Consider the following 25,476-nt stretch of genomic DNA (forward strand, 5'->3'; position numbering starts at 1 on the left):
CTCCCCGGGGCTCAGCGGGCTGGAAGGGGGGGACGGCGGGGGCAGGTTGTGTCTGTCCTGTCCCACCGCGCAGGGACCGTGACCAGGGGCCAGCTCCAGGCTCCCACCACTCGCTCCCGCTCCGCCACCCTGGGTGGCTCTGGATAATTCGGATGCGGCACCGGAGCCGCTTAACCCCATCCTGATCCAGCCTTCGCCCCGAAACCCCGCTGCCATGAGGAAGAAGCCGGGCAACGGGCGGGGGCCGGAGCCTGTGGCCCCCCAGCAGCGTGCCCGGGGCGTCGCCAAGCCGGCCGAGGTGATTTACCCACGGGGGGGGGACCCCGAGATGAGGTTTGGGTGCGGGGTGCATCCCTGTGTCCCCCCAAACCGTCATCTCGGGGTGGTCCGGTTGCCCCGCGGGGGGCCGATTGCAGCATGGGGGGGGGTGTTGCTGACACGGGTGGGTTTTTGCGTCCCCCCCCCAGTACGTGGGCTCCTTCGCGGTGGAGGACCTGGACCTGCAGCAGCAAGCGGGGCGGCTGGAGGAGCAGCTGCAGGCGCTGAAGGTCGGGCATCCGCCACCGCTCCCCCTCGCCGGGAAACGGGGGGACCCCAAATAGTGGGGGGGACACCCCCTGTGACCCCCCCCGGCCCCCCCCAACGCTGCGTCTCTCCCGGCCAGGACTGCCCCAGGAGGAGGTCGGTGGTGCTGAGGTTCAGCTTGCAGGGGCTGAAGGTCTACGGTGCCGACGGGGAGGTAGAGGTGCTGGGGGGGGGTCTTGGGTGCTGGGTGCTGCTGGAGGGGGTGCTTTTGAGGGGGGGCCGCACCGCCCCGAGCATTGCTTTTTGCTCGGGAACCTGCTTTGCGTTTGCAAACGGGGTTGCAACCCGCCGTGCAAATCGGGGCGACCCCGGTATCGCTTGCGCCCCGGAGCAGGGGGGTCTCAGGGGTGCTCGGTCCCAGCGGGCCCCCCCCTCCACCGCCACCTTGTCCCCGCAGACGCTGCTGATGGCGCACGCTCTCCGCCGCATCCTGTACAGCACGTGGCGACACGCCGACCGCCAGTTCGCCTTCGTGGCCCGCAACCCCCGCAGCCCCGCCAGCACCCTCTTCTGCCACCTCTTCGTGGGGCCCCCGGGCGAGGTGCGCGGCCCAACACCCCCCCAAAAAAAAAAAACAACCCCCATTATTATTATTTTTAATATTTGCACGCAGCTTCTTTTGCCGCCCCCAGGTCCAGACCCTGCACCTCTTGCTCTGCCGCTCCTTCCAGCTCTGCTACCTCCTGGCGCACCCCGAGGAGCAGGCGGGCGAGGGGGAGCCCCCGGGGGCCGGGGTGCTGCGGGAGCCCCTCAACCCCGAGGAGGTGTCGCGCAACGTCAACGCCCTCGTCTCCTTCCGACGCCTGCCTGCGCCCGCCGGCCTCGGCTCCCTGGGCACAGGGGTGGGTGCACCCTGCCGGGGCGCGGGGTGCTGCTCCGCCGGCCTTTGCACGGCCTTTTCATGCACGGCTTTTTTTTGCACCGCCTTTTCTTGCACGGCTTTTTTTTGCACGGCCTTTTCATGCACGGCTTTTTTTTGCACGGCCTTTTCATGCATGGCTTTTTTTTGCACGGCCTTTTCTTGCACGGCTTTTTTCTGCACGGCCTTTTCTTGTATGGCTTTTTTTTGCACGGCCTTTTCATGCATGGCTTTTTTTTGCACAGCCTTTTCTTGCACGGCGTTTTGCGTGGTGCGTTATGGCACAGCATTTTTTTGCATGATGTGTTGCATGGCTTTTCTTGCACAGCCCTTCCTTGCACGGCATTTCGTGTGGCACAGCGTCGTTTTTTGCATGGTGTATTGCATGGCTTTTCTTGCACAGCCCTTCCTTGCACGGCATTTCGTGTGGCACAGCGTCGTTTTTTGCATGGTGTATTGCATGGCTTTTCTTGCACGGTGTTTTCTTGCACGGCCTTTCCTTGCGCAGCATTTTGTGTGGTGCATTATTGCACAGCATGTTTTTTGCATGAGGTGTTGCACAGCTTTTCTTGCACGGCCTTTTCTTGCGCGGCGTTTTGCGTGGTGCATTATCGCACAGCACATTTTTGCACAGCCTTTTCTTGCATGGCGTTTTGCATGGTGCGTTATCGTACAGCTCATTTTTGCACGGCCTTTTCTTGCACGGCATTTTGCATGGTGCATTATTGCACAGCATGTTTTTGCACGGCTTTTCTTGCACGGCCTGTTCTTGCGTGGTGTTTTGCATGGTGCGTTATTGCACAGCACGTTTTTTGCATGGTGTATCTCAGCTTTTCTTGCACAGCCTTTTTGTTGCATAGCATTTCTTTGCACGACAGTACATGCATGATGCTTTTTGCACAGCATTTTTTGCACAGCATTTTTTGCACAGCATTTTTTGCACGGCATTTTTTGCCTGGCAGTTCTTGCACGGCCTTGTCTCGCATGGCGTTTTGCATGACACGCTGTTGCACAGCACATTTTTGCACGGTGTCTTGCATGGCAGTTTCTTGCACAGCAGTATACACACAGCGTTTTGCACAGCCTGTTCTTGCATGGCATTCTTGTGCGGCACATTTTTGCACAGCGCGTTTTGCAAGGCCCATCCTGCACAGCCTTTTCTTGCCTGGTGTTTTGCACAGCCTGTTTTACGTGGCATTTTGCAGGGCAGTTTTTTGCACAGCATTTTACAGGGTCTTTTCTTGCACAGCCTTTGCTTGTACGGTGTTTTGCATGGGGTGTATTTGCACAGCATTTTTTTGCACAGCAGTTTTGCACGCTGTTTTGCAGGGCATTTTTTGCATGGCACTTTTTCGCACAGCATTTTTTTTCGCAGAGTATTTTGCATGGCTTTTTTTTTTTGCATGATATTTTTTGCGTAGCATTTTTTGCATGCTGCTTTTGACACGGCATTTTTTGCAAAGCACAGTGGGTTTTTTTGCATGGCATCTTTGGCATAGCGATTTGCATGGCATTTTTTTTCCCCAGCGTTTTTTTGCATGGCATTTTTTTTCCCCAGCGTTTTTTTGCATGGCATTTTTTTGCATGGGGGTTTTGTTTGTATAGCATTTTTTGCATGGGGGGGGGGGGTTGCACAGTATTTTTGCATGGCGTTTTGCACGGCTTGCTTTTTTTTTTGCACAGCTTTTTATTGCATTTTTTTTTGCACAGCTTTTTATTGCATTTTTTTTTGCACAGCTTTTTATTGCATTTTTTTTTGCACACCATTTCGTGCAGCAAGTGTCCCCAGACCCCCCTCTCACAGCCCCTCCACCCTCCAGGAGCGGCGGCCGGAGACGGAGGGCAGAGCTGGCACCTGGCGCCCGGGGAACCCCTACTGCTCCCCGGTTCTGGTGCGCAAAAAAGCCATCCGCAGCAAAGTCCTGCGCTCGGGGGCTTACCGGGACTGCGGGGCCGAGAGCCAGCTCCACCAGCCGCCTCGCGATGCCGGTGAGTGCCCGGAGGGGAAACTGAGGCACGGGGGACGCAGGCACGCACGCGTAACCCCGATTTGGTGGGTTTTTGGGAGGCGAAGAGGGGTTTAACGCATTTCCGCAGCGGCGGCAGGATGGGAGAGCAAAGGGGCGAGGAGCTTGGCCTTCCTCCCCGACGACGAGAGCGTCCTCGCCGAGAGCGTGTGGGCCTTCGCCGGCATCGCCAGGTGAGCGCGCGGGAGCACCCCGCTCCTCGCCGAGCACCCCGCCCCGCCTTCCCCTGCGCCCACCCGCCGCCTTGTGCCCTCCCCAGGGACGGCGGCATCGCGCTGCTGCGGCGGGACGTGCCCGGCGCCTTCCTCCTGCGCCCCGAGCACGGCCTGGCCAAGCGCTGGTGCCTGTGGGTGCGGGCGCCCTGCGGCGTCGTCCCCTACTGCCTCTTCCGGACCCAGCAGGGCCGGTTCTGCGTGGAGGTGAGGGTGCTGCGCGCGCGGGTGCACGCGATGCATGAGCGCCCGGCTGCATTTGCTTCGTGGTTGCAGCGGTGCGCAGTTGCGCCCGGGTAAGTGTGTTGGATGCGTCTGTGCGGGGATGCGCTGGGGCTTGGATGCACTGGGGCATAAGCGCATTTGTTGCGTCTGTGCATGGACGCGCTGGGGTGCGCGCGCGTTTGGTGCATCGGTGCATGGACGCGCTGGGGTGCGCGCGCGTTTGGTGCTTCTGTGCATGGACGCGCTGGGGTGCGCGCGCGTTTGGTGCTTCTGTGCATGGACGCGCTGGGGTGCGCGTGCGTTTGGTGCTTCTGTGCATGGACGCGCTGGGATGCGCGCGCGTTTGGTGCATCGGTGCATGGACGCGCTGGGATGCGCGCGCGTTTGGTGCATCAGTGCATGGATGCGCTGGAGTGTGCGCGCGTTTGGTGCATCTGCGTGCACTTGGTGCACCTGTTTGTGGATGCGTTGGTGCATTGGTGCATGGATGCATCGGTGCATGGATGTGCTGGGGTGTGCGCGCGTTTGGTGCATCGGTGCATGGATGCGCTAGGGTACGAGTGCATTTGGTGCACCTCTGCGTGGATGCACTGGTGCACGTTGCATGGATGCATCGGTGCATTTGTGCACGGATGCATCGGTGCATGGATGCACGGGTGCCTACATGCATGTGATGCAGGGGCGCACGGGTGCATTTGCTTCATGGTTGCATCGGTGCGCAGGTGTACGGCTGCACTGGTGCATGGGTACACTGGTGCCTATGTGCATTTGCTCCATAAGTGCATGGATGCACAGAGGCATTTCCTTCGTGGCTGCATTGGTGCACGGGGAGATTGGCGCGTGGGCACATTTGGTGCGCGTGTGTACCTGCGCATGGCGCACAGGTACCAGTGGGTGCGGGTGCATGGGCGCATCCATGCTTTGGTGCGCAATTACATTTGGTTCGTGGGCGCACGAGCACATCTGCACATGGGTGCACGGCGCATGGGTGCGTTGGTGTGTGCGCGTCTGCTTCACGGGTGCGCTGGTCACGCGTGCACTCGAGCTGTGGGTGTATCAGCGCACGGGGTGCAGCCGTGCGTGCACGCACGGCGCATGGGTACACAGGCGCATCAGTACGCGCGTGCACGGGCGCAACGGGCGCATCAGCGCGTTTCGTTTGCGTGTGCCCCCGTGCATGGGTGCATTGGGTTTGCGGGTGCACGCTGCACCGGTACACGGGCGCTTCTGCACGCGGGTGCGTTTGGTGCGCGGGTGCGTAGGTATTTGGTGCATGGGCGCGCTCGATTCAGGGGTGCCGGGCTGGACTCACCTCTCCCCTCTCTCCCCGCGGCGCCGCCGGCAGCACTCCAACGCCGAATTCGCCAGCGTGGCCGCCCTCCTGGCTCACTACTCCGGGGTGCCGGGGGGCTGCTTCTGCCGCCTGGCCCCCGGCCGCCGCAACCCCGGCTACGAGGAGCGGGACCCCGGCGGCGGGGCCGGCGCCTGGGGGGAGGCCGCCTGGGCCCCCGCTGCCCCCGTCGGGGTGCAGCATGAGCGGGGTTAGGCCCGGCCGCCCCCCACTCGGGCCCGGCCACCCCCAAAATCCCCACTTAGCTTTAAATCGCTGCCGCCTGCCTTATTTGTTCCCCTCCCGCGGGTGCGCGCCTCGCTCGGGCAATAAACGGCTCTCGTGCTACCGGAGGTCTGCTTTTTAATAAAAGGCCGCCTTTTCTTCCCGCTCCCCCGCCACGGCGCTGCGTGCAAGCGTGCACGCCTGTGCGCTTGCGTGCATCTGTTTGCGTGTGCGTGCGCTCGCGTGCGCGCGCTTGCTTGCTCTGGTGCGCTCGCATGCACGCACTCGCGCTGGTGCGCTCGCGTGCGTGCGCTCACTCGCTCTTGCGCGTGCATGCCCTCGTGAGCTCGCGCGCCTGCGGCCGCACGCACTCGTGCGCTCGTGCGCGCGCAGGCCCGCGTGATCGCGCCGTGCGCACACCGACGCTTGCACAACTGCACCCTGCCTTTGCGCTTGCGCTCTCACCTGCACGCTCGCAGTTGCGCGTCCTCGTCCTCGTGCGCCGCTACACCCGCGCTCGCACGCGCTTGTGCAGTTGCACACCCACATGCTACTCGCCCTCCCTTGCACGCTCAGGGGTCACGCTCGTGCACTCGCACCCCCGTGCACCCCCGCACATTTGCCCTCGTGCCGCTTGCACACATGCGGTTTGTTGCACACCTGCTCTTGCACACATGGGATTTGCTGCACGCCTGCTCTTGCACGTGCACGGTTTGCTGCACACTTGCTCTTGCACACACGTGCTTTGCTGCACGCTTGCTCCTGCACACGCAGGGTTTGCTGCACGCCTTGCTCTTGCACACACGGGGTTTGCTGCACACCCGCTCTTGCACACGTGAGGTTTGTTGCATGCTTGCTCTTGCACACGTGCGGTTTGTTGCATGCCTGCTCTTGCACACGCGGGGTTTGTTGCTCTTGCACACGTGAGGTTTGTTGCATGCTTGCTCTTGCACACGTGCGGTTTGTTGCACGCCCACTCTTGCACACGTGCGGTTTGTTGCATGCCCGCTCTTGCACACGTGGGGTTTGTTGCACGCCCGCTCTTGCACACGCGGGGTTTGTTGTTCTTGCACACGTGCGGTTTGTTGCATGCTTGCTCTTGCACACGTGCGGTTTGCTGCACGCCCGCTCTCGCACACGCGCGCGCCCGGCCCGTCACGTGGCTCGCGGGGCGGGGCCAGGGGCGGGGCTTTGCGCGGCCCCGCCCCGTCGCTGTGGCAACCGCGTGGTGCCGCCGGGCGCACGCGCGCTGGGTCTCGCGGCGCTTCCCGCCCCCCCCCCGCCCCCGGCCCGGGCTCCCCTCGGCCCCTGCTGCCCCCCCAGCGCCTCGGGGTTCCCTCCGCTCCCTCGGGCTCGCCCCGCACCCACAGGTTTACCTCAGCTTTCCCTCGCCCGGTCCCCCCGGGCTTGTCCCGGCTCCCCAAAGTTACCTCAGCCTTTCCCGCCCCCAGCCTCCCCTCAGGCTATCCCCCTCCCCCCAGCCTCCCCTCAGGCTATCCCCCTCCCCCCAGCCTCCCCTCAGCCTTCCCCTCCCCACAGCCTCCCCACAGCCTTTCCCGCCCCCAGCCTCCACTCAGCCCTCCCCCTCCCCAGCCTCCCCTCAGGCTATCCCCCTCCCCACAGCCTCCCCTCAGCCTTCCCCTCCCCACAGCCTTTCCCGCCCCCAGCCTCCACTCGGCCTTCCCCCTCCCCAGCCTCCCCTCAGGCTATCCCCCTCCCCACAGCCTCCCCTCAGCCTTTCCCGCCCCCAGGCTCCCCTCAGGCTGTCCCCCACAGCCTCTCCTCAGCCTTCCCCTCCCCACAGCCTCCCCTCAGCCTTTCCTGCCCCCAGCCTCCCCTCAGGCTATCCCCTTCCCCCCAGGCTCCCCTCAGCCTTCCCCTCCCCACAGCCTCCCCTCAGGCTATCCCCCTCCCCCCAGCCTCCCCTCAGCCTTCCCCTCCCCACAGCCTCCCCACAGCCTTTCCCGCCCCCAGCCTCCACTCAGCCCTCCCCCTCCCCAGCCTCCCCTCAGGCTATCCCCCTCCCCACAGCCTCCCCTCAGCCTTCCCCTCCCCACAGCCTTTCCCGCCCCCAGCCTCCACTCGGCCTTCCCCCTCCCCAGCCTCCCCTCAGGCTATCCCCCTCCCCACAGCCTCCCCTCAGCCTTTCCCGCCCCCAGGCTCCCCTCAGGCTGTCCCCCACAGCCTCTCCTCAGCCTTCCCCTCCCCACAGCCTCCCCTCAGCCTTTCCTGCCCCCAGCCTCCCCTCAGGCTATCCCCTTCCCCCCAGGCTCCCCTCAGCCTTCCCCTCCCCACAGCCTCCCCTCAGGCTATCCCCCTCCCCCCAGCCTCCCCTCAGCCTTTCCCGCCCCCCAGCCTCCCCTCAGCCTTCCCCCTCCCCACAGCCTCCCCTCAGGCTATCCCCCTCCCCACAGCCTCCCCTCAGGCTATCCCCCTCCCCACAGCCTCCCCTCAGCCTTCCCCCTCCCCACAGCCTCCCCTCAGGCTATCCCCCTCCCCCCAGCCTCCCCTCAGCCTTCTCCCCCCCAGCCTCCCCTCAGCCTTCCCCAACCCCCAGCCTCCCTTCAGCCTTCCCCAACCCCCCACCCTCCCCTCAGCCTTCCCCCCCCCAGCCTCCCCTCAGGTTTCCTCCCCGCGGCCTGCCCTCAGACCTGTTCCAAGTCTCCCCCTTTCCCTTCATCCCCCCTGCCCAAGCTTCCCTCCTCCTTAGTCTCCCCTTCTCCTCCAGCCATTTTGCGGCCCCCCCCCGGGCTCTCCTTCCTCCTGCCAAGCTGCGGGGGGGTCCTTCCCCTCAGTGCCCCCAGCAAGCGGTGAGTGCTCCCCGCCACCGAGGGGTGCGGGCCCCCGCCTTCCCACAGGCCTACGCAGGCCCCGATGCCCCCCGCCCCAGCCCTGCCAAGTGAGCGCCCGTGGGGTTGAGCTGAGCCTTGAAAAATGGCCTCGGAGGCGGTGAAGGTGATCGTGCGCTGCCGGCCCATGAACGAGCGTGAGAAGGCTCTGGGCTGCAAGGCGGTCGTCAGGATGGAGAGCGTGCGGGGTCAGTGCTTCCTCCAAAACCCCGCCGCCGCCGGCGAGCCCCCGAAGCAGTTCACCTTCGACGGGGCGTACTACCAGGAGCACAACACGGAGCAGATCTACAACGAGATCGCCTACCCGCTCGTGGAGGTGAGTGGTGCCCGAAGCAAGCCAAGCACAGCCGGCACGTAGCCTGGGACGTGGGCTGAGGAGTTTTACGTGGGTCCGTGATCCTGAAGTGGAACCGATTTAGGGACAGAACAGCCCTGTCCGCCGTTTCAAGCGGCTTAGCCGCAACCCTGGGGTGCAGAAGGGCAAAACAGTGTCCCGGTGCTAGGCTAGGAAATTGGGAAGAAACAAAACTTTCAGCAGCCAGCGGGGCACTGAGGATAGAATTCCATTTAATTGTTTTAGGTGGACGTTTATATGAAAGATGAACCCCCCTGAGCAGGCCTGGTAGCTGGACAGAAACTGCAGTGGAAGGCCATGTGAGGAGAAGGGGGACAAACAAGACTCCTGATGATTTTAGGGACATTTTTAGTGTTGAGTGAGAAAGCTTAGAGAAGACAGGGAACCTCAGCCTGTTTTAGACTAGCAAAATGAAAGGGGATTTGATTGTTTCCTTGTTAACACATCAGCACAGCAAAGAGCTAGGGTGGGAAAGGAACCAGTTAAGCAAAAAAAAAAACCCCAACCCCTGCCCAAAAGCCCCAATCTTGTTAGAAGAAGAAAGAGGGATAAAACGGCTAGTGATATTTTTAAGATGGAAGTTCCTGATCCTGAGAACAATCAGGGATTGAAACAGTAGATTGTTAGATTAATAGGTTAATTATTTTATTTAAACCTTAAGAAATCCAAATATCTTCTGTTCCTGCCATGCTTCTCTGAAATCAAAGTGAGGCCTTCTTTCAGCCAGCTTTCCAAGAGAAAATTATTCTAAGCTAGAGACTGTCCTTTTGGCCACCCTACAGCCAACTAGAATTCTAGTTGTCTCTCTGGGTTTCACAAGAGTTTTCTGCCCTATGGCAAAAATATTCTGGTCTTTGAAGCGTTCTCAGCTGCCCTTCCACTTTTCAACACCTGCAATTTTCCATTTTTGAGAGAAAACCATCAATTTATATGCTAGCAGAATGCATTCTTTTATTATTATTGTACTCTGATGGCATTTGAAGGTCAAGCACTTGTTTGATGTTTACTTCTAGCTCTTCCTTTAAAATACCTTTTACGAGGTGGGATTGAATCTGGACAACGTACTTCTGGTTATGCGAAGGGTGAGGATAATGGCTTTTTTATTTTTTTTTTCCTCCGTTTCCAGGGTGTCACCGAAGGCTACAACGGCACCATATTTGCCTACGGCCAGACTGGCAGCGGGAAGTCATTCACCATGCAGGGAATCGTGGATCCTTCTACACAGAAAGGCATAATACCCAGGGCATTTGAACACATTTTTGAGAGCGTGCAGGTAGGTGTGTCAGGATGTGAAAGAGATCCTGTTGTAAGGTGGTGTGATATTGAGGAAGGTGATTTTTGTGTCGTGCCCTAAGGACTGAGTGCCGATGGCGCTTGGGAGCAAGAATGGGGACAGGCTTTTCGGTATGCTGCCTCTCATCCTAAAGCTGAGGCCTGCATATAGTCAGATGCACTGCACCCTCATCTCTGCTGACTTTATGGACTTGCATCTGAGATGTTTAAGGACCGAAAGTCCCTATAGTGAGCGTGTTGAGTAGTTATACCGGGGAACGCCAGGAGAGATTTGGTGAAGTGCCGATGGGAGGTAGGCACCCGGCTGGCATTGAGGATCTACGTGGGCTGCCTACTCGCCTTCATTTTGAGAACCTTACCCGAAATTTGTTCCTGTTTTGTGCAGTGTGCTGAAAATGCCAAGTTCTTGGTGAGAGCTTCCTACCTGGAGATTTACAACGAAGACATACGAGACCTTCTAGGAGCTGATACCAAGCAGAAGTTGGAGGTGAGGCGGAGTCAATGGGTCTTAATTAGGAAGTGCTTTAATTTGCTCAGATAAGTGTTAGCGTGAATGCCTCGCAGAAGTGCGATCATACGCTCTGTCAGAAGCTGAACGCCAGAATATGAAGATATGGTCATGAATATGGAAGCCAAGAGGAGATTTTGAGGGGCTTTAGTGAAAGTTTAGTGGCAGAAGGAACAGGATCCAGTCCCACGTGTCCCGCTCGACAGCGGCCGGTAGTTTAGTCAAAGCTGTGTGAAAATCATTACTGGACGAGGATGGAATAGAGTGCTCATGGGGCAATTTCTTCCTAATCCTCTTCATCTCATGGCTGTCTCTAAGGCAGGAGGATTCTGTGCCTTATAAATGTTTAATCTGATCCAGTGTAGCTGCGGATGATCTCATCACCTGTCTAAACCAAAAAAGGCCGATTCTTTTTGGAGGGGACAGAGCAGATATTACTCCCCATGGGAACGCGTGGGGAAGGCGGACGGTTGCCAGGAACACAGGAAGGTAAACTTTCCTGAAATCCTAATCAGGGGGCTGATCTCTTATAAAATTTACCTCTTGGTGGCTTTGCGGATCTTTTTTCATGTATTCCTGGGGGAAGCTGCAAATCTCCTGTGCTAATTTACTTCCCTGCAGGACTGGCCTTGTGCAGAAAAACAAGGCACTAGCACCATCTGCCGCACAGACATGCCGAGATGGTGACAGACCCAAACTGCCTTACGGGGCAGATTTTTTTTAACAGGCTCCTGGCTTTCAGGGAGGCAAAACCCTCTCCGCTCCACTTTCCGAGCGTGCTTAGCGTGTGCGTGTGGAGAGCGAGGGGTGGGAGAAGGGGACTCGCTGTTTCGGAAGGCGCTTGCCGCAGTTTCCCATCCTTTTGTTCCACATCAGCAGTGACACCGGTTTCCATGACGACTGCGGTTGGCACTGGGAGGGCAGGAGTTGGGCAGAACAGTTTCCAGGGTAACACCATCACACCGGTGACAGCCGCTGCCTGTTGCTGCCTCCACCGAGTAATTAAGGGAGGCACGTCCTGCGGAGACCGAAAGCCCGGGCGGACCTACCGCTTTGTTCCATGTCCTCCGGCTCTCCTCCAAAATCCCATTTCTGTTTGTTCCTTTGCCTTTCAGCATCAGTGACTTTGGTGACTCTGAAGCCCACAGTCGCCTCCCGCGGCACGAAACCCTGTGAAGAGCCGGTTTTACGGTGCTCTGCGAGGAAAATGCCCCCCTCGGTCTGTCGTGGAGTTAACGACAGCCGTGTCCTTGGTTGGGTGTTCCCTGGGGACTCTGCAGCACCCTCAGATCCAGCCGGGCCAGCCGCAGGGTTCTCCTGTAGCACAGGCACAGTCTGGCTGGGATTCTGTAACTGGATTCACCCTGGCAGTCACGGCTTCAGAACAAGGCTAAATCCTGCCTAGTTTAGTTTTCAGCCAGTTCTGCTCCGTTTGTGCAGATATTTTAAAAGCAAACACTCTATTTTTACATTGCTTCATGTGGTGCATGCATCGCTCAAGTATCTCAAGACCTTCTTTGGAAGTCACACTGACAAAGGCAGTGTCTGTCACTCCGTGACACTGAGTCGTGACAGCCATATCTTGATATCCCAGCTGACACGATAAAGATAGAGTTTTGGTTATGAACTCGGCAGACGTGGGGCGTAACATAGCTGTTGAAAATGAATGCAGCTCTTTTAAAATTCCCAGTGTGGAGGGAGCTTGAGGGGGCTGGTGTAGGAGTGCAGGGATCTCTCGATTGTTTTGTATTTTTTAGGTAGGTTTGATGGATCGTTCAGATTTTGAACATTTCAATCGTTTATTAGCACACTGTATGAAATTTCTCTTCTGCGTGATTGATAATTGCTGAAAAGATGCCGTTGGGTATTTAACACTTTGTATCTATCCAGGTGCCTGAATAGGATTTTAGAGCATCTTAAAAATGAACTAATCTGGAGAAAAATTATTACGGTCTGCCTGTGCGTGATGGGTGTGACTTTGGGAATTTTGTCAGGGAGATCAAGCCGCCCTCTCAGCGCAGAGGGGTTCAGCCAAGCACCGGTAACAATATCGGTGACTATTCAATCTGTGCTTTGATTTTTAAAAAACTCCCTATGACTGAAGAGGTATTAGAGCCTTCGCCATAATAGGTGAAAACCATTTCAGTTCTTATTTTAAAATATGCAGCTTAATAATAGGGGAGGGAGAAGGCGGCTCAGCGCAGGTTTCTTGTGGCCTGGGAGATGTCTGCATCAATCAGCAAATTTTTAACTTTAATTCTTTTGCCTGCAGAGCCATGAAGGTGGTTCCCTCTTTTGTGTGGCTTTATGCCTGCTTCAGCAATACTAAAGTTTTTTGGCGGCAGCCAGATACTGTTTTGCCTTACCGCAGTTTAATTTCTCCACATGCAAAACTCGCGTAGCCCTCAAGCTTCCAGATAGTTTTCCAGCGTGCCTCCCCGCCGTCTCGGTGCGTCTTGTTCTAACCTGTCTTGCGTTGTCCCTGTTTGCAGCTGAAGGAGCACCCAGAGAAAGGGGTGTACGTGAAGGGGCTCTCCCTGCACACAGTGCATAGCGTGGTCCAGTGCGAGCGGATCATGGAGACGGGCTGGAGAAACCGAGCGGTGGGTTACACCCTCATGAATAAGGATTCTTCCCGCTCCCACTCCATCTTTACTGTCAGTATGGAAATCTGCACCGTAGGTAGGTAGCTGGATGTCCTGCGTTAGGCCTGGGCCTAGCAGAGCGCAAAATCTGTGCGGTCTGACCAGTCACCCCACAGCAAAACGTAGGTCCTAAACGATTTTAGATCCAACAGAAATGAGAAGTGTGCCCTGTCACGGACATTCTTCACAGTGTGAAATGGCTGAGTACTCAAAGGCTTTTTTCCCCTCGATTACCCCTTGGGAGAGAAATGTCTTACACTCGAACTGGGAACATACTTAATTCTCCTTCCATTTCTTTATCTTCTTAGCACCCTTTGCTGGAAATAAAGGTTTAAATTTCACAGCCCGTACAATGGCTTGGAGTTCATACATTGTACAGCCTGGAGAAACGTATGTCGTTATCTGTCCTGTCTGATCTCCTTTACAATGCAAGTCAGATCATTTCACCCAACGACTCCTTCATTGAGCACGCGGGGCACATCTTTTAAGCAAACAGCTAATCTGGGTTTTCAGATGGAATAAAAGAATCCCTTAATAATGTTTTAATGACTAATTTGCCTTTCTCGAGCGTCTCATTTCCACTGGTGTTTCTCTAGCTGATAAAGCTGCCTCGCTGGGTCTGAACGTGGACCTCGAAAGGGTTTTTTCTGGGACTAAGAAAGGAATTAATCTCCTATATTCTGTCCAGTCCTTGACCCCGGCTGAGGCTGTGAACAGCTTGGCTTCGTTTTCTTCAGCTGTTTCCACCAAGGGGGAAGTTACACAATGTCTTCCTAAATTGTGGTTCCAGATGTTGGTGACAGTACCTCATTTTCCTCTATGGTGCGTGTGGGATTTTTGGAATTTCTCAGTTGGCACAGCCGGTGGATGCTAATCTTTGCATTATGCGGGTCTGTAAAATCCCAGCTTTAATCCTAACAAGGAAAAAGAAGTATTTACTCTCCTCTTTTGTGTTCCAGCTGGGTGCAGGGCCCTTGATCTAGCCTGAAACAATGTCTCTGATTTAAAGCTTTGAAAACTTGTTACATGGAACAGAATGGCAGGTGGGGAAACTTGCGGTTTTGGCAGTTAAATGGAAGAGAGCTGGAATATTTGAGGAGAAAGTTGAGGGTTCTGGCACAATCCCTGTAACTGGATGGTTCTACTATGGTAATCATGAGTTGAAATAGTTAATGAAGTTGGCATGTATGTTGTCATCTTTAGACTTCATGAAGTGGTGCATGGGGAAGTTCAAATTTATTTTCCAGTTGAGCCTGTAGTAAATTATAATTTACTGGGAGTTGATGTTTTAAAGGATCTCTTTGCAGTTATGTGGACTAAAGCCACTCTTTAACAATTTAGATTCAGGAACAAGATTATATGGCAAATACCAGGCTCTCTGGCTGCAGAGGTACGAAACATGCAAGCTACCATCGGTATTTTTACTGTATTTGGAGTAGCAGATGTTTTATTCCTTTACGTTGTGCTTAGGGATTGATTTGTTAATGAGAAAGACGTAGATTTGGCAGGTGCTTATGCCACGAGCACTGGCCGATGGGCTGTATGGGAGTTCGACAGGCAAGACTTCCGGGCTGCTGCGGGCATTTTAGCGAGAGTCTGGGGACCTTATTACACCATGGAAACTAAACCGCTAAGCTCCTCGATTGAAACAAACAGCCTCCCTGGTAAAAGGACTGGCAGACACCAAAACAACTTTTTAATTGCCTGTCAGTGTTTACGTAAACTGGGGGAAAGAGGGAAAGGGTTAGAAAACTTCCTTTTTGTGACTGTCCACCCACCTCTGCTCTCAGACAGGATAGTGAGAGGGTGCTCTATTTAAGCTCCATCTGGGTTTTTTTTTCCTCCCTGATTCTCCCATGTCTTGACACGCCAGAAAAATCTGGAGTGAAACAACAAGTTTGCTCTGCAGCAAACGTTAAGTTCCACAGCTAAAAATCTGTTGCTGGAACAGGGGGAATATCCTAGGGCAATAGATTTTAGATTTTTTTGTTTACCTGTGAACTTTTCACTTTCCCCCATGCACGGTATTATTCATTGCTCATGTTTAGGTATTGGCCACAGCTGCAAAGCTTAACTCTGACTAAATTGAAGGCTAGATTTTGTAGATTTCTGTCTGGACAAGGGCAGACTTGGTTAAAACCTCGATGTTCTTTTTGCTTGGAGCACTAAAGGCGCTCTTCCCTTGAACTTGGGTTGTAATCGTGAGGGATGATTGGGATGTGGACATCCAAGAGTGCAGTCCAGCGCTTAGGACAGCAGTCTGTGATTTGGGAATATGTGTCCAACTCTTTGCTCTGCATGAAGCTGGGAAAGCTACGTAGCCAGCAAAACCGCGGGGTTCCTAAAGCAACCGAATGCGCGCTCTCTTAGTCACGGGGGATTTGTATCATCACGTTAATCCGGCCTCAAAACGCAGGTCAGGAAGCAGATATTATATGTGTGAGGTGTGCATCCAGGTAGCTGGGGAGCTAGCAGTTAACTTCAGCTCACATATTCTCTTGCCTTAAAGCGGTATGATGGGAATGGCACCATCAGATGGGCCTGACTCCTCACTCGCTGAGATCCAGCTCCTCATCCAGGTGGTTCGGGCTGAGCGCGGTCCCGATTTCTTGCAGTTTTCCTGTTTCTCGCCTGCGTTCCTTCATTTTACTTTCTCACCGAGAATGTCATGAGTTGAGGAGGAACAGATGCTGCCGAGCATGCCTGTGTGCTGAGTCACGGCGCAGTTTTACAGTTGTCTGGGCGAGAGGGGAGATCTGCTGGGCTTCTTGAACATTCGAGCCAGATGGTGGACCTTGATGGTATCCCATAGGATGTGCTTTTCCTTTTGAAGCACAGCAAGAAACTTCTTGAATACATCCATTGATTAGAGTAGGTTGGACTCCAGTCTTGAGAAAAGCTGTAGTTTGGGAGTTCCCTTCTTTCTCCCCAACTGTCAGGCATTATTTAACTTCTTGAAACAATCTGAGGAGTATAAACTCATGGTCTGACCTTGTTACTTGCAGAGGGCTTTGCGTGAAATTCTGAACAGTGTGGAAATAGGTGGAGGGGGTGTGCGTGTTCAGAGCTCACAAGGAGAGTAAGAACCGGTATGAATTCTTACTGTGCAGGATCTCGTTCAGGAAAGCACCGAAATGTGTAGTTCTAAGATTAAATAGGTGTTTATTTACTTAAAGGAGTCAGGGCCCAAATGCAGGCAAAGAACAGGGCTTGAAGTGGAACATGATGCCAAGAGGGTCCTGTTTCTTGACTGTTAAGATGCTTCCTCTTAAGAAGAGCCTAACCCGGAATTATTTTCTCGCAGATGAGCGAGGGCAGGATCACCTTAGGGCCGCAAAACTCAATTTAGTGGATCTGGCAGGAAGCGAGAGACAGTCAAAAACTGGAGCCACGGGTGAGCGGCTGAAAGAGGCCACCAAAATCAACCTCTCCCTCTCAGCTCTGGGCAATGTCATCTCGGCCCTGGTTGACGGCCGGTGTAAGCACATCCCCTACCGAGACTCCAAGCTGACCAGGCTGCTGCAAGACTCCCTCGGAGGGAACACCAAGACGCTGATGGTAGCGTGCTTATCTCCGGCTGATAACAACTACGATGAAAGCCTCAGTACTTTACGCTATGCTAATCGAGCGAAGAACATCAAGAACAAGCCCTGTATCAACGAGGACCCCAAGGATGCTCTGCTGAGGGAGTATCAGGAGGAGATTAAGAAGCTGAAGGCCATTCTAGCTGAACAGATGAGCGCGAGTAACTCTTCAGGTAGGAGAGCCCTTAGTGGCTCCAGAGGTGTTTTATCTTTGACAGAAAAAAAGACGTTTTTACACGTAAAATGCTCACTGGATTTAACCTCAACCTGCCCCTTACCTGTTGGAGGAAGAGGTGTCCATTCTGGTAATGGACTTTGCATTCACGGTTGCCAAATTGACCTTATTCCACTGGTAAAGACCATCACAGTTATCCAGTATTTTCAATAATGACAAATTCTGTTAGAAAATGCTGATGTGATTCAAATCCTTGGTGGTTCTTTGTCATTCTGGCTAGAATTTGGTCAGTCACAGAACAGGGGTTTCAGCTGGGAGAGCAAAAATGAGCTGCTAAAGAAATAATAATGTAAAATTCTTTTATTAAATATATGTTTTCAAATTTAGCATTTGTCCTCTGTTCTCCTACACTGTGAATTTTTGACACTACGAGAGAAGTTTTGCCCTGCTGATGGCGTTGCTTATGGAGAGCAGCCTTGTCCTCTCTTTGAGGATTCAGCCCAGCCTCAGCAGCTTCGCTCTTTGCTATGAAGTAGGAACAGCAAATGTGGGGACCGATGGGTAAGAGCAGTCGTTAGGGAGCTGATCACCTTTTGAGAATTATCCCCTAAAAAAGGGGCAACTTCCAGCAGAGTAGCAAGGCTGTAAGATTCCCCCCACCTCGATTTCTGCCACCTTTCAGAAACAGCTGTGAAGAAAGAAGGCAATTTCCTTGTGCCTTTCATCTCCTTCCCAGAGTCTTTTATCTTCCAAATCTGTTAGCATAGCCCTGGAAACAAGTCTCCTGTTATTCTGTGAAAGAGATTAGATTTATACTCGCTTTCATATACCTGAAGCTTAAACCTCTCCCCCTCTGCTCAGCGCTGACTCCTTCTCTCCCCACACCTATGGAGTCCCAGGCCAGTGGGCGTTTTGGCAGCACAGATGCTGCCACACGAGTGCAGTTTAAAGGAGCGCGTGGATTGCGACGTTCTTTGCTGGCAGCCAGGTTCTTTGTTCTGTTTCCAGGCATTCTACAGACAATCCCACCCAGTAATTGTCAGTGATTTTTATTTCTGCTTTGCTTTGTAGGGCTCCTACCCACTGAGATGGCTCACCTGGAAGCAAAGCCAGCTCCCCCCCTCAAACCCGAGTTAGATCTTGAAGCAGAGAAGCAGCTGATCAGAGAAGTAAGTCAGGAAGGGGTATCCCATAGCGCCTTTGACTAAGGCTTGTGGGTTTTTATAATAACCGTTACAAATACGGTGTAGGGCTGCATGGTTCAGCCTTTTCAGAACACTTCTCTTCCTATTTTTTGGTCCTTGGGCTTCTCCCAACGTGTGTTGATGGAGGCCTTATTTACAGTGACACTTTCTCTCAGCATCGTTCCCACCGCTCTGGAGATGAATTGGAATGGATTCCCAAGAAGAATTTTTGAAGTACATATAACAAGAAGAGGAAACTACATGTGAAACTTAGATTCCTCCTGTCTTAGGAGGGAGAAATAGGCAAGAGGAAAGCAATAGTCAGAGATGTTAGGAACAGTATAAGGATGAAGATAAAAGAGGGGATATGGAGCCAGGAGGAAGAATGAGGAGTTGGGGGCCAGAAGGAAATAAAACTCTGTCCTTGCTCTTTACAAAGCTCCTTCCAGGGCACCACATCCGCCCAAGACAGCGGTTTCTGGGGCTAACTAGTCACCTTCCATCAATCCCATGTCAACCTGAGTCACAGAAAAAGTCAGTGAATACGGGGCGGTAAAGTTTTATTGGGGTGGACATAAGATGTGGCCTAGAATGGACCCAGATGCGACCTCGCGTACGGTTGCAGGGCTGTTGCGTCAGGCTGTCTGCTGTGCCTTCCAGGAGTACGAAGAGAGGCTGGCCCAGCTAAAGGCCAGCTATGAAGCGGAGCAGGCGTCCCGTGCCCACCTCGAGGAGGACATCAGTAGCCTGAGGAATCACTACGATCTCAAGCTGTCTGCTCTCGAGGAGAACCTCAGGAAGGAAGGTGCGGACGAAGCAGGTGGAGGGCGTGCGGCGCAAGGCCGAAGGTTCCCTGATGCTGTTAATGCGCTGGGGGGTTGGCTTTAGGCGTGAGCAGCAACAGACTGGTTTTGCAAAGTCAGATTTGTGGCAGCAACTGCTACTGCAGCAAGTGCTGCCTGGCAGCAACAGCATTCCCTGCTCTCAGCCCTCCCTTATCGACAGCAGGAGCGGCAACTCTGGCTCTCCTGGGCTGTTGGTGAGACCCTCTGTCCCAGCTTTGCCCTCTTCCCTATTGAGAATCATAGAATCGTTTAGGTTGGAAAAGGCCTTTAAGATCATCGAGTCCAACCATAAACCTAGCACTGCCAAGTCCACCACTAAATCATATCCCTAAGTGCCGCGCCTACACGCCTTTTAAATACCTCCAGGGATGGGGACTCAACCCCTTCCCTGGGTGAGCATACAGCGTGTTGCAGGGAAAGACAAGAATCTGACAAAAACACCACCCCCCTCCAGGAAATGAGCGTGTCATTAGTTCTAAGAAGGATGTGAAAAGAAAAGGGGAAAAAACCCCAAATATGTAGAAATATGTGAGAACTCTCAAATCCCCACAGCTACTTCAGCCCGATTCTCTGTGATGCCAAGTACTTGGCAAAGACAACATGCAGGTAAGCAAGATGTTACTCTGCATTCTTAGCAGAACATTCAGAGTTTTGTATTCTTAGGTTATAAGCATCCTGGGACTACAAGATTACAGAGCTATAAACTATTACCATGGAACCCCTTGAAATCCACGCTCTTCTATTGTTTTAACCATCAAGATGGAAATACTATCCTTCCTCATTTCATGATCTCTGGAAGCTCGTAGACAGGTGACCAAAAAGATCTGTACCTCGTCAAAATGAGGGTATTGCCCTCATCAGTATTTCCCTGACTTCTTTTCCCTGTCGGGACCAGCCTGGCCCTACCCTGTCAGCCTTGAGGCGATGATACGTGATTTTTGTGAGCTTCTTCCGACTTAGCACGGCGTTTCCCTGGAGCGGAGGTTTGGGCTGCAGAGGTGACTGGTCTCGGCAGGCACTGCTCCGTCTTGAGCCAATTGGCTTTGCGCTACGCACGCGCCCGAGACGAGGGTGGCTGCGGCAGTCTCTTCTGTCGCGTGCAAATGCGATGCAGCCCTCGGTCTCCCGGTGGATTATCAACACCATCGCTTTGCTGGAGGGTGGATATTCCTCTTGCATACCTATAAATTGTTGCCAGCTATCCTCTTCATTACTGCTTTTCATTTATACTTCCGCAGTGCCTCAGAGCATGTTTTGCAATGTGCTTGTACAGCACTTGTTGTCCAATATTAATCCTTGAACCTATATTCTTCATTTTTGATGCTATCACTTTCTAAGGTGAGAGGTTCTTTCCCACACACCCCCCCCCCCCCCCCGATTACAAATGTGCACCCCCCCAGCTTCTGAAATAGATTATTTGTGTGTGAATGCGAGGACCCAGGCTCTCCCAACCCTGTAAAACCTGCATTCCTTACGTGATGTGCCCTCGAGGTCTTTGATGGCTTTTGCTGACCAGCGTAAGAAAGTAAATAACAGACCTTTTCCTTCCAGACACAGTTCTTAGCTTTTGGTGAAGGCTTTGTGTGATGTTTTCACAGATTTACACTCTAGTTTCACAGAGCTCATTACTGACATTGTGGGAATTTCCTCTTTTACTCTTCAGCTGCCACGAGGACTGAAACTACTCCTGACAAGACACCTTTGCCTGAAGACTCTGTCGCTGCAGCAGACGAAGAACCAACATCAGCCCAGGTACCCTTCAGGCTACTTTACCCCCCTGGGCTGAACAAACCCGAGTGGGTAGCATTGTGCTTCGCCTGTCCTAGTACTCGTACTGCTTCTCTTCAGAGCTGCAGCCTTTGGTTTTTCTCTTGTCCTCAGCACCCAGCAGCGCCTCAGACCGTCCAAGACGCTGGCAGCGTGAGCAGGGGAAGTGCTGGAGCAGAGGTGGCCGTTGCTGCTGAGGGGATTTCCACACCTGCAGACCAGCAGCAGGTGCTCGCCAGGTCAGTGACAATGCTGCTCCTGCTAACTGCCTCTTGTGCATCGCTTAAAACACACACAGGCAAGAAGCAACCCTGTTCTTCCATGATATTACAACTGTCGGGCTTCAGCTGTGAGTTCAGCGCAGCACAAAACTAGGCAGATGCGTATTCTTTACCCCAAAATGAACTTTGTCCTATTTGGGCAGATAAGGAGCTGTTAGCCATGGTGTTTGATGATGACAAGTGCCAGAATTATGAGAGAAAAATCTGGGGAGGTCTGCGTTAGCAGATATGGATGCAAAAAAGTGTGCTTTCCTGATAACAAATCCTGCCTAGAGCTGTAAGCATGCAAGTCTCTTCCTCCTCTGGCTTTTTGCAGGTGTAATTCATGAGGAGTTTATAAAGTCAAGTCTGGCAGTGGCTGACAGAGCTTAAGTGCCCAAACAGGTTATGGAGGCAGCCTCCTTTTCCTCTTAAAAAAGGTTTTTGAAGGGCACTGAGCGCCCTCTTGTATAAGTACAAGTCAGGCAGCAGGCCTTCCTGCTGCTCGCTGTGCGTGTGGATGGACGAGAGCACGTCCTCCACAACTCTCCCTTGTCACCGAGGTCACTTTTGCCTCTAACTCGCGCATCTGACAATGTTTGCAAGGCGTCAGCCAGAACTGACATCAGAATTTCCCAATAATCACATTTTAGGGGGAGCATTAGACGCAGGGCCTGGAGCACAGGGCTGAGATGTGAGAGCTGCCTGGGCTGTTTCAGAAATACACACTTTAAGCAAATTCCGCCGATTTCTCTCTTTTGCTCCATTGCTTGGAATTATAAAATTAGAAATGCTCAACGTAAGTTATATTGTAGATGACGGAGTTTGATTCTGAAAAGTCTTGTGTGTTTTAACCAGTCTTTCAGCTTTACCACGAGCTCCTGTGGCACACGCTTGCTCTGTCGGGCCTCTCCCAGCTGAAAAATGAGCTATTAAGAAATCCAGAATAGCAGTCTGTAATTTGCGGGCAATTCTGTCTATTAATGGAGAGGTCTCCGGAGAAACCATTCGTTTTGACTATGTGTCAAATCTTACTAGTCCTATTGCAGCATTCCTTTTTGTGACAAACAAGTGAAAAATGCTCTTCCAATTCCATTGTTAAAATCAAAAGTTCTCTGCAGATTAGGCGGGAGGGTTTGGTTCTGCAGACGTGGGGATTTTCAAAGCTGCCCGTTAAAAGCTTTACACGTCAGGACGCTGTGAGATCTCCAACACTCACTCAGCAGAGCAAGGATTCAAGTGCACATTAAGCAAACAAAACCGAAGGCTACTTGGCAAGTGCGGTACAGTAGAATAGCAGGTCATCTCTGGTGGAGAATGAGCTCTTTCAGATGGGTTTGAAGATAATTAAGAGGCTATTATCAGCGCAGGTTTTATCAGCAGTGGGATTTTCTCCAATCTGAGCCAGCGCTGGCCAGCCTGAGCTATCTGCTCTGCTGCAGATCCCCGTGCAGACAAAGAGAACGGCTCTGGAGCACGGCTTTATTTCTGTGTCGGAGTGTACAGGGTGGCGCGGCGTGGACATGAGACGAGCTTGATTTCAACTACGGGTCTGTGCCAGCGCTCAAGCAGAAACGCTGAGATCGACCAAGTCATCAACCCTGGCCGATACTGCCCCAAAAAAGAAATTGTACCGTGGCTTCCAGCCGTTATCATTCCCGTATCCGTCATTTAAAATATTTTTTTGTGTAATTTCGGCACATTTTGTGCTCGCCTTGAGAGTCTTTTGAAACAAGAAATAAGAATTGAAATATAAATTCCACAAAACAGGGTTTTTAAAAAGAATTCTGTGAGCGTAGATACAGATTTCTGGGCATACTTGTTGACAAGGGTGCCCAGAATAACACGCACTTTGCCTTGGGTCCACAGGATTATCTATGACAGAAAGCGTTAATAGAAGTGGAATTTGCTGTGATTACTCAGGGCAGCAAATCTCGTCCGAAATCACTTGTTTTCTGTACCGTATCTTCCCAAACGTCGTTCCTCCACACTTATGCAGCCGGTGCTTTGCACTGCGGAGCTAAGAGAAGCGTTTGCCTTTTCCAGGCTGCGGATGCTTGAATGCCAGGTGGTAGGGGGGGAACAGGCCAAAAACAAGGACCTCAAAGAAAAGCACAAACACCGGAAAAAATATGCAGACGAGCGGAGGATGCAGCTGGCGGCCGCGCTGCAGCAATCAAATGAGGACAGCAGCGACTGGGTTCTGCTTAACGTCTACGACTCTATCCAGGAGGAGGTTCGAGCCAAGAGCAAGCTTCTGGAGAAGGTGCAGAAGAAGGTGAGCAGCTCCCTCTTATCCCTGCTGAAGATTTAGGGACCATCTCTTTCCTCCTCTGCATACCCCCCCCCCCCTTTTTTTTTTATGGTTAAGGAGGTGTTTTAGGTTGGTACATTTAGAGAATGACTCTGGCTGCTTGAAATATTTCATAGGTGTGCCTGCATTAGTACCTGTAAGGTTGTTTGCGTGCGTTTTGATGAAATATCGGACACAGCAGCCCTCGGGGTGGTGAATTAAGTTGTTGAAATCCAAAACCTCACCTGATTTCAAGGTGGGTCTCCTCACCGTGCAGCACACTGGCTGGGGAGCGTGGCTGGTGTTGGGAGAGGATGCGACTCCCTCTAGTGGGAGAAATTACTCCCTTTTCCTGGAAGAAATGACACTGTGAAAAGTTTTCTGTGAGGGGGAAAAAAAAAAAATTATAAAAGCACTGCTCTTAAATTTTCAGCACACTTGGAAATCAGTTTTTCTCCGATGAGGCAGAATCAGAGGAGCTTAAAAAAAAAAAAAAAAAAAAATCTCTGTGTGTGCAGTCCTAAATCTGCACGTTAAGAACTTGCTTTATTTCTGCCTCTAGGTTATCAAAGAAATATTGCACCTTTCCCGTGGAAATTAGGAACTCCCAAGAGTTCCTTAGCACTGGACGCAGACCACGCTAGTAAGATTAACTTAAGGTCTATTCAGAGGCTCAGCACTTGGGAGGAACACAAGAAATCTTTCATTAAAACGGACGCAGAATAATCTCTCCACACAAATCTCATCTTAGTTATAAATTAGAAATCCTCTCAAATGCTGAAGCTTTTGTGCGTGTCTTTCCATCTCTGCCTGACAAATTCCTGTACTCACAGCAACTAGCAGTCCCTCTCCTTTATAATCCCAACGACTTATTTTAGTTTTATATCCCAGCTGCGCGCTGCCGAGACCGAGATCAAAGATCTGCAGTCGGAGTTTGAGCTGGAAAAGATTGATTACCTTGGCACCATCCGCCGCCTGGAGCGGGACCTGATGCTCTTCCAGCAGCTGCTGGATCAGGTGCAGTCCCTCATCCGGCGCGACTGCAACTACAGCAATTTGGAGAAGATCAAGCGTGAATCTGTCTGGGATGAGGAAACTGGCTGCTGGAAAATTCCAGAGCCTGTCATTCAAAAAACCCACCTGCCCGCAGGTAAGAGCAGTGTCTGCATGGCGCCGCCGGCGCGTGGCTGCATCCGGGATCGGCAGATCACATTTGGGCTGCGCTCGCTTGTAAAATCCTCTGCGTGCAGAGAGCCTGAATAATAAAATCATCTAACGTGATGTGTGGGACAGATTCCTTGGGGAATCCCTGCAAGCCTAGTGACCGGAGCGGCGTTGGGGATTGGGGAGCGCAGTCAGGAGAGCGTTAATTATTTTAGAGACGACGACCCCTTAACAACATCTTTTCTCCCAGCAGTTCCAGCCCTGCCACAGCCCAAACCTGCCCGCAAGAGCCCTTCAGCCGAGAGCAGAGCGCTAACGGTACGCTGCATCTCTCCTCCCTTTTCTATCGCATTTTACCAATTTTTGCCCTATTTCTAAGCAGTAACCCACGGGCTAACGCAGAGCCCGGTGCTGCTGATGGTGTTTTCTGTGCGTTTTCCGCTTCCAGCCCGAGGAAGACCGCTACAAGCTGGTGCTGGACAGGAGCGACAGCGAGACCCTCGCCAGCAACTACTTCCGATCCACACGAGCCAGCCGGATCCTCCACCCCGACCCAAGCGAGGACCGAGGTAAAACCCGCTTTTTCCCCTATATCGCCAGCCTTCACCTCCATTTTCCTTTTTTTTTTTTTTTTTTTTTTTTGAGGGAGCGCTTTTTTGGCTCGGCTCCCTTGACCTCAGCAGGGATTTTCCGCAGGACGAGGCCCGTTTTTGGCCTCCTGCGAGGAGGGATGCCCACCGCCGCCCCTTCCACCCCGGCCCTTCCGCCTGCAGGCCCTCGCCTTCGCCCCGCCGACCCTCAGCGCCAGGCGCAAGAAGGGCAAAGCCGGCTCCAACAGCCGCCCCCTCTGACTCCGCCACCCTTGGGCTTTCCGGCAACGCAGGAAGACGCCGAATATCTTGTGGTTTTGCACCAAAACGCTCTCGCTCCACACCGGGGCGAGGAACAGGAGGGACAGAGGGAGAGCTCGCCCTCACCGTGTTCTATTGAGCCCTGTACCCCGCTCCCCCACTGCAATAAACCAGTCTGGCACCGCCATTTTGAGGGCTTTTACTTGGGTACCCGCCGCCGGCCGCCCCGGCCCCGCCGCC

At 53.4% G+C, this 25,476-nt stretch overlaps 2 protein-coding genes across 2 annotated transcripts; both read left to right on the forward strand.

The window, feature by feature from the left end:
• Positions 1–214: 214 nt before the first annotated feature.
• Positions 215–5,454, forward strand: SH2D5 (SH2 domain containing 5). The gene is made up of 9 exons (XM_075721657.1): positions 215–298; positions 468–548; positions 665–739; positions 983–1,126; positions 1,218–1,427; positions 3,265–3,433; positions 3,542–3,644; positions 3,731–3,890; positions 5,254–5,454. Exons 1-9 carry the CDS (start codon positions 215–217, stop codon positions 5,452–5,454), a joined length of 1,227 nt encoding a protein of 408 aa, XP_075577772.1.
• Positions 5,455–8,397: 2,943 nt separating this feature from the next.
• KIF17 (kinesin family member 17) lies at positions 8,398–25,236 on the forward strand. The gene is given in 14 exon segments (XM_075721648.1): positions 8,398–8,628; positions 9,794–9,940; positions 10,346–10,447; positions 12,961–13,150; positions 16,418–16,870; positions 17,944–18,041; positions 18,717–18,876; positions 20,565–20,653; positions 20,783–20,907; positions 22,975–23,206; positions 24,113–24,371; positions 24,639–24,703; positions 24,834–25,132; positions 25,134–25,236. Coding segments are annotated over 14 exon segments (2,553 nt in total).
• The last annotated feature ends 240 nt before the right edge of the window (positions 25,237–25,476 follow it).

This window comes from Pelecanus crispus, chromosome 15 (assembly GCF_030463565.1).
Source record: "Pelecanus crispus isolate bPelCri1 chromosome 15, bPelCri1.pri, whole genome shotgun sequence".
NCBI classification, from domain to species: Eukaryota; Metazoa; Chordata; class Aves; order Pelecaniformes; family Pelecanidae; genus Pelecanus; species Pelecanus crispus.